General features: G+C 33.5%; 1 protein-coding gene across 3 annotated transcripts in view; it reads left to right on the top strand.

The window, feature by feature from the left end:
• The window catches only part of CSMD3 (CUB and Sushi multiple domains 3), a 1204765-nt gene that overhangs the window by 282282 nt on the left and 910362 nt on the right, over positions 1-12121 (top strand). For all 3 annotated transcript variants that reach the window (XM_044914284.1, XM_021688378.1, XM_021688377.1), the window contains exon 4: positions 5870-6064. In XM_044914284.1, the coding sequence (XP_044770219.1) occupies positions 5870-6064 (195 nt within the window). The remainder of the gene's footprint in view (positions 1-5869; positions 6065-12121) is intronic.

Raw genomic sequence — 12121 nt, 5'->3', positions numbered from 1 at the left:
AGAGTTGAATTACACCTTGAAATTCATTTATGACCTAGAGAGGAGTAATTGAATTTTACCTTTGACTAAATTACTGTTTTTTGACTAATTTTTAAGACATCAGGAATGATCTAATGTAGTTAATTAGCGTTTATTGAAGACAGCCCTACCTCTAGTAGATCATAACCTAATCACACCTAATTTAGATGTCTCAAATGCAAAACTGATTATAATAAAAATAAACCTGCAATTTGTTGAGCTAATAATACCTGCCATGTATTGTGGGCTTGCTCAGCATATAAATGACTTTCATATATTGTTTTATATAGTCATATTAACAACCTTATAAAGTTGATATTATTATATACAAATAGTATGCATACAGTATTCTTGCCTCTTTTTAAAATTAATTTTCATGGTCCTATTTACCAATTAATCATCTTCAAGATTGAATTACTATTCAATTAGTAAACTCACAAAGTACAAATCATACATACTTATGAAAATCTCTGCTCATATGTACATTTAGAATAGATTTCAGTTATTCACTCTGAATCATTCCCTTCTCTAGAGCTTATAGTATCTCCTTCAAAAACATTGAATGACAGAAATAGTTCCTTTTTCTAATCACGAACCTATGCATTGGTTATGTATTCACTACATGAACCTGTCTTTGGCCAGCCCTTTTGGAATACTTTTTCCAATTCAGTTTATACCCTAACACACCCATAAAACCTTGCCAAATCTAATAACTATTACAGTATTTTGATTCTCACATTTCCAAATCTTAAATCTACTTTTTTTTTTTTTTAATCCAGCTCACTCCTTATCCTATTTCAGATCTCAGATTAAACCTGACTTTAGGAGGAAATTCTTCTCAGACCTCCTCTTAATCAAGACTAAGTTTTCTTACTTACATACTTTCATTATACTTGTATGCTTCCTTAATCCTGCTTGTCATATTCTAATTAATGTTATGTAATTACTTTTTTACTGACTTGGTCAATACCAAGTTGATAAATTCCATGAGGGCAGGACCATGTTTGTCATTTGCAAAGCTATATCCTCAGAGTACTGTGCATATTAGCTGCTTAATAAACACTTGTGAAACGAATATCTGTTTTTCATGGACAACAACATGCAATTGTGAAATAATCTAAGGCTTTTTTTTTTAAGATTTTATTTATTTATTCATGAGAGACAGAGAGAGAGAGAGAGAGAGGCAGAGGGAGAAGCAGGCTCCCAAGGAGCAGGGAGCCCGATGCGGGACTCGATCCCAGGACCCTGGGATCATGACCTGAGCCGAAGGCAGACGCTTAACCATCTGAGCCACCCAGGCGCCCTAAGGCTTTTTTTTTTTTTTTTAACATTAGAGACATCTAGGCTTGAACTACAAATCTATTTATTAGTTGGGTGACTTTGGGAAAGTTACTTAATCTGAGTCTCAGTTTTGCTTCTGTACAACAGGGAAAATCATATATGGCATTCGGTAATTTGTGAGATGTAAGTGGGAATATGAATGCCTAAGTGCCTAGAAAAGAGGATGACTCACAGCTGATCTCAACAATTAAGGCTATTAACTTTTTCAAATTGTAAACTCAGAAGGCAAGGGAGGTGGTGTTACCATAACCCTCAAGAGCTTCTGATGAATAAATTAGTTACTAAATAATTTATAGTTATATTTCCTTTCAACTAATATAGAAGAGTGTCAATAACTTCCTACCTCCATTTGGATTTTTTTTTTATCTTGCATCTTCCTCAAGGAATTTTTTGCTTTATCAATAATCCCATACACTTTAGCATGGTTTATGTTGCCAAAATGCCTTCATATTCTTTGCTGATAATTTTAATATCTCTGAGAAGAGAGGATAAATAAAATACATAAAATACATATATTTCTAGCAAAAAACAGATGAAGTTTAATTTGACTCCATCATTTGGACAGAGCAGTAAACTTATATAAAGGGTCTCTTGACGTTTTCGGAAACATTTTTTGAGTGTAAAATCTTCAGACTTGTTTTTCAGTAATTTTCTCAATTCACCAAACTACTTGAATATTTCTTTTTTTTTTTTTTAAGATTTTATGTATTTATTTGAGAGAGAGAGCAAGCTAGAGAGAGAGCACAAATGGGGGAAGGGGGAGGAGGCAGAGGGAGAAGCAGGCTCCCTGCTGAGCTGGGAGCCAGATGTGGGACTCAATCTAGCACCCCGGGATCATGACCTGAGCCAAGGCAGATGCTTAACCAACTGAGCCACCCAGACGAACCCTTGATTATTTCTTTTTTTAAAAAAATTTTTTTAAAGATTTTATTTATTTATTTGACAGAGAGAAACACAGTGAGAGAAGGCACACAAGCAGGGAGAGTGGGAAAGGGACAAGCAGGCTTCCCGCGGAGCAGGGAGCCTGATGCAAGGCTAGATCCCAGGACCCTGGGATCATGACCTGAGCTGAAGGCAGACGCTTCACGACTGAACCACCCAGGTGCCCCTAGTATTTCTGTTTTATCCACAAACACAATCTCATGACACAGATCCCAAGAATAAATTCAAATAAGGCTGCAGTACAATTTTTGCTTTAAAAAATTGACCAGTACTCAAACAATAGTATCATGACAATAACTTTAAAGTACTCTCTCCAGAACACTCCAATCCCATTTTTTAATCTTTGCCTTATGGAATATCAGATGAGAATATGTCAGATTCTATAACTGTTTTATTTTAATCACTGAAACTTTTCAGTATGTATTTTAGTGTCATTTTTTGGTGAAAGATGATAACTGAGTCTGGTAATTTTGCCTTTTGGATGTAATTACTTGCTTCAGGAACACAGGGAAGTGATAAGCAGGGTGTTGTTATCTTGTAGATACATTTGGTGAATTAACATGAAAATTCTTTATTGCTTAAATATCTATTTTCCTTAAGAATGATTTTATAATAAACAAAATCACCACTTATTATAAATACCATGTATATTAATGATTAGTTTATAATCTGCTTTACTGAACATGGTAGACTGTGTCTTTATTTTCCCCTGCAATTCAAACTCTTGATAGCTGGTAGAAACAATGCCTAAAAATTAGTCTAACTTAGCTAGTTCTAGACTGTCATATTAATTAATGAATTAATTTAAAAAGTTCAAATATGAAGCACTATTTTTTTAAAAATCAAGACTAAAAAGTGAATCAGAATATAGCATTTTTTGGTGGTGGGTTATATAATTCTTTCAGTTAATAACACATCTTTGGCTCTTTGTCTTAAAATGGACATAGCTTAGGGACAAGTCCCAAATTAAAGGGTTGGGAGAGGACAAAAAATGGAATCCATGCACAGTGGCTATAGAATTGGTATCTCTTAAATCTGAATGTGAAACATCTTTATAACTGTCTTTATGGGTTACTCAGTCTATAGAGAATGATGGGTAGTTCTTATTTATGAAAGTCAAAAAACAAGGGCAATCCAAAGTAGGAATTTCCTGAAGGTGAGAACCAGGTATGTTTTAGAATTTTCTTTTTTGAGTTTTATTTTGAAACAGCCTGACTTCTTATCTGTCTGTTGACTTAGAAATAAATCAGCCACAAGGCAGGCAATAGATTAGGTAATGTATTAAGGTTCCAACAGGTGTTGTTATTCATTCATTGACTCACTTCCTATGTTCTCCATTTTTGCTTTAGATACTTTGCTCTGGGTAATGTGTATTCATTTAAATCAAAGTTAAATCTGAGTATAAGAACTATTTAGAGTTTTCTTCTCTCTTTCCCTTCATTCCTCCACCTAACTGCTTCCTGTGAAATGATTTGAAAACTGCTTTTTCTCCTAGATATATAACTTTATGATAATTGAAGTCTTGACCTTAATTATTTTTAGGAGGTGAGAGGGAAAGAAGTGGATTGATTCTAAGGCCACAAGTGGTAGTTTCATTAAAAGAATTTCCTTTCTTATTAATATATTCAAGAGATTGAATGCTAATTCATTTTATCAAAACTTACTAACCTCACCATCTCTTGCAGCAAACATCTCATCTTTCAATGAAATGAATTTTCCAAAAGAAAAAAAAATTCAAAATAAACTGTACATTTCAAAAGTACTTTTAAAGAATTACTCAAAATTCACGGATAATAAATATGTCTTAAATTTTGCTGAAAATGAACTTATATGCCTTGGAGAAGTGAAATATTAGAGATCATTAACCTTGTCTACTGATATTTACAGTATTTTACAGATATTAGTTTATGCTGTATCTTTAAATGCAGAGGAAGCTTAAGGAAATTGCCTGTTATTTATAGAAACCATTGATACGTAATTAATATTAGTCAAGTTTTTTTTTTTTACTGCTTTAGGTTTCATACTCTAAAGTAATTGTCCTAAACTAAAAGTAAATGCTTTATTTCTCATATATGTAACTCAAGTTCTATATATCCTCAATATATTTTTCACTGATTAAACTGACTTCATTTGAAATTTATCACTATTTTTTTCCTTCACTATCTTCGAAACGTTTATACAGAAAAAATCATGTTCACTTAGGAAACACACCCAAAAGTACTATAAACCTATTATGGGTAAAAATAAAAAATTTCAGCTCCATATACACTTCTTATTTATAAAAGGCCACTGTTTTTGTGAAATTACCTCTCTATATTGATACTTACTGTCATTGATATTTTCCACATTATAGTGGCTTATAGGTGTTTGGCTTAATATTAAATAACATTGCATGGATCTTACTACATAAATGGGATGAATATCAAGGCAAAATGGAAACATACTTCATTTTTGTGTTGCAGTGGCTTTTTAGCTTTTTATTTTGCAATAATTTCAGACTTTCAGTTCCGTTGTGAAAATAGTAGAGTTCCCCTATACTCATCCAGCTTTCCATAATACTAGCTAATTATGTAACCATAGCATAATTGTCAAAAGTAGGAAATTAACATTTGTATAATACCATTAACTAAACTGTTGCCTACTCAAACTTGAATACCTTTTAGCTCAGTAATTCATTAGTTTGTATTTGTACTGACAATTATTTACAGTACGAAATAATATAAAGATGATAGAAAATTTAGAAAATAATATTGGGAAAAATAATTCTTTCTTAACCTCATTAAGTTCTGTAAGTTTTGCTATTTCTATAGATTTTCTTTCCATTTCTTTTCATTTACAGTGAAATTGGATTTTTCTCTGAAATGAATATTATTTTTAAAAAATCTCTTACCTTTGTATACTTGTATACTTTTAGTATTAACTAATAAAATAAGGCAATATGTACAATATCCTAACATATCAATTTTTTTAAAACTTCACAACTGTATGCATTTCTTATCATTATATTTTCAGGTTAAACAAATTGGGAATTCTAGCCCAATCTCTTCAACTTCAAAAATATTTCCATTTCATTACTGCACTATATTTTTCTTATTTAAGTGGGAAAAAAATTTCCACCCAAAATGTATACATATGTTGTCAGAGAAATGCTTCTGGTTTAGAGTTAAGCAGATGGATCAAAGTAATAGCATATTAATGAAACTTGATTTGCTTATTACTATGTTAGTAGAATGTAACTTTGAAAAAGTCATGTAAATGGTATTACTCTTAGCTTTATGTCTGTAAAATAGGAGTAATGTTGATTTTTAAAATTGCTAGAAAGATTAAATAATATAAAATATTTAAATTTTTCTAATACAAAGAATGAAACCTAATACCTTTTTGGTAAAATTTAGTTCCTTTCCCATACTTCTGTGTTACATGTTTTGAGAAGGAAGACGTTTACTTTTATTGTGACACTTTTTGAAAGGAAAAGAGACATCTGTATCTACATATACTTTTTAAAATCTAAAACATTAAAATATGTATTAAAATAACTGTAAATTCTCCTTTTCTCCCCCTTTTATAGAATTGCAGAGTAGCTCTTGTGGAAACCCAGGAGTACCACCCAAAGGTGTATTATATGGTACACGGTTTGACGTTGGGGACAAGATCCGCTACAGCTGTGTAACTGGGTATATTCTTGATGGCCACCCTCAACTCACCTGTATAGCCAATTCAGTAAATACAGCCTCATGGGATTTTCCTGTTCCCATCTGCAGAGGTAAAGAAAAAATATTTATTTTTATGCTGATTGAATATTTGTTTGACACGATGAAAACATTTTAAAAGTAAGAGTTGTAATCTAACAGTGTATTTGTAAAATATGTTTGGCATTTCGTGCTTATTCCTTTTATAAGATTTGAAGATTAAAAGAAATATATATTTTTGTGTATATGTATACTACATGACTGTATACATATACTACATGACAAGTTTAGAAAAAATGCTTGTCAAAACAAGACAACATTACTTGCGAAATCAAACAGTACAATGTATCTCTATATACATATTTATGCATTGTACATAAATGTGTCTTTGTATTTATATTAGAAAAACATGAAGTTTATGATGTTTAGAAATTTAATTAGTCTGTCAAAGTCATAATTTCATTTACATTTTGAAGTATTGACTGAATCTGTGAATCTTTTAAAGATATCTGGTGGAAGACTTAGCTTGGGAATTTGTGAAATAAGAATGCTATATAGTTTATTTAATTGATACTGATAAAGATTATTTGTATTATGGAGAAAACAATAATACTCTAAAGTGGACAAAGTTTCAGAGTACAGTGCCTGAAAGATAGGGCATGTTCAATGGAAGCTGAATTCATGGATGAATCTTGCCCACAGAAATTTTAGAGACCTTTATCGTTTTCTGTGAACTTACTTTTCTAACAAAGAGAAAGATAAATGAGTTATATCTCTTTTATCTTTTGGCATTTGCTTCCTGAGTGAATGGGAGGTAGGAATGTCCAAGTGCTGATCTCAGTTACTTTGTATCTTCCTCTCCAACATATGGCTCAAGTACATGCAGGAAAGACCCTTGAAAATCAGACACAGTTGGCTTCTTATCTCTGCTTTGACAATGGCCATGGGAGTGACTCCTGGCAAATCATATCAACTCTTTGAGATTCATTTATCTCACTTAACCAATGAGAGAGAAAACAACAACCGTGTCTATTCCATTTGTTGTCAAGATGTTGCTGAAAAAAAAAAAAAAAGATTAAGGAAGAAAACCTATACCTGCCACTTAATAAAGTATCTGCCATGCTTGGCATTCTTTCAGTGTTGCTAGCTACCTTTGCTGTTACCACAGCTTCTACTCATTGCTGCTTTGACTGCTGCTATTTCTGACTACTGTTAGCTACCATTTATTTGAACACTTATAACACACTTGGATGCTATAGCATACTAAGTAATTTATAATTATAGTCACTTATAAATTTCATAACAAGACAAAACTGAAGTGCAAAAATTTTGGAATAACTCCTCAAGTTTACTCAGTAAATGTCAAGAACTATAAAGAGTCAGATTTTTACTCAACTTGCAAGTTAACAAATTTCTCTGCCACAGTTTCTTGGGTGATGAGAGAAGACCCCAGTTTTTTAGGTCAGAAACAGAGGAGAGTTTATTATTCACAGAAGTGTCACCAGCCAGAATATTAACATTTGTGCCAGTTCTCTAAGCCCTAATTTTCATAGACTGATATGAGGGGTATGAGGTACATGCACACATCGTAGGTGTTATTATAGGAGAAGAACCATGAGCCTAGGGAAATGGAATCCTTTGTAAATGAGCATGTCTGCCCTTTGCTGTGGAGGGCACCCCTATCTCTATCCCCCCAAGTTTATAGGCAAACTTGCCCTTTACTCTGGTGGAAGACACTGTCCTCTGAGACTATTTGTTGTATGAACATCTTTGAAAAGATAGTTTAGTACAAAGAGCTGAAGGACAGTTGGAATCTCTGCTTACAAGATGTGAAGAAATATTAGGGTCCATGGAGAAATTTCTCTCAATTTGGGGGGTGGTGTGGGGATGCTAGATTTGAACCCATCCCGTTTAGTTACAAAGCCTAAGCTGTTACCCTTTTGACACTTCACCAAAATAATTTGCATCTATCTTCAGAAGTATTTTATTATAAGAAAAGGAGTTTTAAACTTGAATCAGTCAAAAGACTATAATCTCTTTCAAAGCATAAAACTTCCAAAATCAAAAGGACTTACTAAAGTTCATAAAGCCAAGAAGCATTTTTAAAAGATTTCAGTGGAGCACTACCAATACTACCTGAATGTTACATCCTGTTGTTGGGTTCTTTCTTCATCTCAGTTCAGATAAGAATCTTTGGAACCAAGATAAGGATGCGCCCCTTATTGACTAGGGCCTTTAGAGCAAAAAGTATATTAATTTTGGAAACTATTTTTTAGCTCTAATAGGATGAAAGAGATAGAAATACGAACATCACCCTAAAATCAATACTTCTATCTTGTCATTGCAGTTTTGTTTGTTTTCCCAGAGTGTGTACTCTATTTCTCACCCCGATATTTCTTCAGGCTTATTTTCTTTGACTTCCATTTTAACCTCTATGATTTTTATCTATCAAAAAAAATGATACCCACTGTTTTTGGAAATTCTGCCTGCTCAACTTCAATCTGCCAAGCTTACCTTTTCTTCTCTTTAACAGTGATACCAGTGAATAAACTTACTCATTCACTCATCTATTTATTAGGGCCATATCCTGTGTAAAGCATTATTTTGTGTACTGAAAATCAAAAGATGATTAAAAAACAGGTCTTGCCTTTAAGAAGGCAGTTCTAGTGGGTCTGATCATTATGTAATCAGCTAATTACAATAATGTGTGATAATTGCTTTAATATCAGTATCTGTAGAGTGTTAGGCACCTTGATAAGGATGAGCTTAATTTCTCTCAGTTGAGTGAAAGAAATTTCAGGTAGGGACAACACTTTAAGAGAAGATTTCACAAAGGACTGGCTACAAATAAAATCTGTATAGAGCAAGAATATTTTCAATGAGGCAATAATTTTCTTTCCTAGCCTTAAAAATAGTTCTGGTGCGTTACTAATATTCACTGGCTAAAGGTAGAGTCTATGAAGTCAGACTTCATAGGGCACATGATCTAATTTTCTAAGGAACAATTTATCTCCCATTAAGCATTTTTTTAAACTTAAAGAATAGGGGAATAGAGTATTTGGATTTTGTGTGGTTGTCAAAAGAAAAGATAGACTATTTAGACCATGGCCTCCCTCCTCTGCTCTTTGCCACTTGATAGCATACAGATTCTTGAATTTATAACTTTGCAGGGGGCTGATAAGCCTGTAATGATCTGTTTATTGCTTTCCCTGGAGTTTACATAGTGTCTCTCCTTGTTGAAACCCTTGCTTTTAGAGAGTTCTTCTGATGCTTCCTAACAATGATGGTTTAATTAAGAAAAACGAATGCCATATCAACCTAGAGGGTATGGTGCAAGGGTTTTTGTGTTTGTTCACAAGCAGGATGAATTTTATCAACACCATCTGCTAGTATTTGAAAAAGACAACTAACTGCCTGGTGCTGGGCTACACAATATTCTATAAAAAGTGAAAGTGAATTCCTATGCTGTAAGTCTAGATTGGAAATGCCTGGGACACGTACCTTTTCTGCACTCCCTCCTTTGATAGACATTTCTATGACATTTATTCCCAGTGAGTTGTGATGTGGCCCCAGAGTCCTTCTCAACTCAGTGCTCCCAACATTCCTTACTAATTAAGAGCAGTTGGCAGACAAGGTAAAATGGATATGCTATGCCTAAATTAAACGTTCTAAAATGCATAATGATATTCTATATTCAGAATGGCATTTTGATATACACACCCCAGGGCAAGCTAATAAAACTGTTTGTAAAAGTTACACATAAATTATAGTATTTTAAATGAACCTAAACCTCGGTCTACAAAAAGTCAAATCATTTGATGGAAGAATTAACCGATTAAGATGTGAGTCATCAATCATAGATTATTTAAGGTTGTACTAGGATGAATTCTAGATTAATTAAAGAAAAATTTAAAAGGGTGTTATATTTAAAAATAGGTGTTATATTTTTTTGATGGTTTGAGTATATTTATAGCCCGAAGTAAAGATCTTAGACTCCATAGAGGTTTCAGGGAAAGCAATGATCAATGAAGGGATATGATGTTGTCAAATGTTGACAGAGTTTATTTTGATCTGACAGGTGAGATTCTTTTGGGGGAAGGCTTCTATGTTAGTGATGTAGATGTCATATAGTCAATTGGTGCCATTGGACCTGAACCAAATATTTGACAGGACAGATAAGCAAAAGGGCTAATGAGGGAACTGTCACTTCTGACAAAGTAAAAGAAATTGCCATTAGCTACATTAGCAATGAGGAATGAGAAGGATCTTCCAAGTTTTATTCTTGGTAATAAGAATGCCTTCCACGACAATGTGGTAAAGAAAACAGTTGATGCCAAGAAGAGCAGCAGCTTGTTTTGTCAGAATATAGCTTTATTCTCCTACTTGAAACCTTGGTCAAAGTGTGTTACTAAAGCATGGAATTGGGAAGAGCAATTAGAGGTAATAGTTGGAGAAGGGGACAGAGGAGGGAAGGCTTAGCCAGATGTTTCTATATGTAAATTATACCAAAGCCTTCCAAGGAAATAGTGATTTCAGATGAAGGTTAGAAGTAAAACAAACAGCCAAAAACAAACAACAAAACCGAAAACAACAACTAGTAGTGTTGAAAAGAAGTAATGCTTGTAAAGGATATATTGTGAAGCTAGTGGAAGGATATTCATTGTGTTTATATGTTCCCTTGCTCAGTACTCTGGAAACCATCTCAAAAAGGTATTAGAAAACAGAAAATGCCATTTATTCTGTGCATTTGCCCTGATTACACATTTATGCATGTGTAAATGCTGAGATATGATATTCAGAAATATGATGCTAATTAATAATAGGTCTGGTTATTGATAAAACCTAAGTATAAAAATAATTAAATATGAAAACTGGAAAATATTTTATTGAATTGAGAACAAAACACATAAATAACTCAGTGTCATGCTTCTGTTCATTTCCATATAGTGCTTAAACATAATACTGAGCTGCAAATTGAAAAATGAAAATATTTTCTAATGTGAGATTTTCTATGCTAGATCAAAACAGAGTCCAGTATTTTTTTTTAATTCCCTGTAACATTACTTTTTAACATTTTTTCTTTTGAAGCTAAAATCTTTAGTCTCCCTTTTTAAGATTTGAAAACCTAATAATTTCCTTCTTTTTTTCGTAAATCCATTCCCAAAGGAAAGAACATTTTATTGTAACTCCCTGAATCATAGAAAGAATAGTGTTAGTGATAAATTGTTCTATGCAAAAGAAAAAAAATAAATTCACTGTTGAATATCAAAATGTCATGGGCCACACCATGCATTAAGTATTCTTTTTGAAAATTGGGGCTATTATGGTTTAATTTAGCTGATTTCCAAATATGTTATTGTATTGTATTGTATTTCATTATTGATTGACTGATTGATTTAGAGAGCATGCACACATGAGCAGTGGGGGGTGGAGGGGCAGAGGGAGAAGGAGAAAGAGAATTGTAAGCAGGCTCCACGCCCAGTGCAGAGCCTGAGTGGGGCTCCATCTCATGACCCTGAGATTATGACCTAAGCCAAAATCAAGAGTCAGTTGCTTAACCGACTGAGCCACCCAGTGACCCCTCCAAAGATGTTATTTTAAAATATTATTTCAGGAAATATTTTAGCAGAACTAGTTTCTCCACCACACTTGCCATTATTATCTGAGCAACATTATTTGGGAACCACATCTTGCTTTCATTAGCACTATCATTTCACCTAAAGGAGTCTGGTCCCTTTGTGTGAACTGCTCTATTGGACAGTCATGAGGAAAACATTTTTAGTATGCCTTTTAATAAACAAGGAAGTTAAGCATGTATTACGTGGTAACGGGCTTATACTAGTACCTCAAAGACTGTCAAACCACAGGGAAAGATTTGCAAGTGTCCAGGTCACTTGCTGCTTCCTCTCTCCCTGGAAAATGTAGGCTATTCCATCAATGATCAGGCCAAGAGTCAGTCGCCCTCTCATGTACCCTAATCTTGTTCTGAAAAGTCCATTTGTGTGATAAAGTGCTGAAAATGCCCTGATTAAAGTATCTAGCATGATGGAGCAAAGGACATGCGATTTGTCTTTGAGGGCATAAGATCTGCGAGCTGATTTCCCATCCTACTATGTATTACCTGAGTGTGT

Source organism: Neomonachus schauinslandi, chromosome 4 (assembly GCF_002201575.2).
Source record: "Neomonachus schauinslandi chromosome 4, ASM220157v2, whole genome shotgun sequence".
Taxonomy (NCBI): domain Eukaryota; kingdom Metazoa; phylum Chordata; class Mammalia; order Carnivora; family Phocidae; genus Neomonachus; species Neomonachus schauinslandi.
Note: the sequence above shows the minus strand (reverse complement) of the source record. Positions and strands in the feature narration are given on the sequence as shown.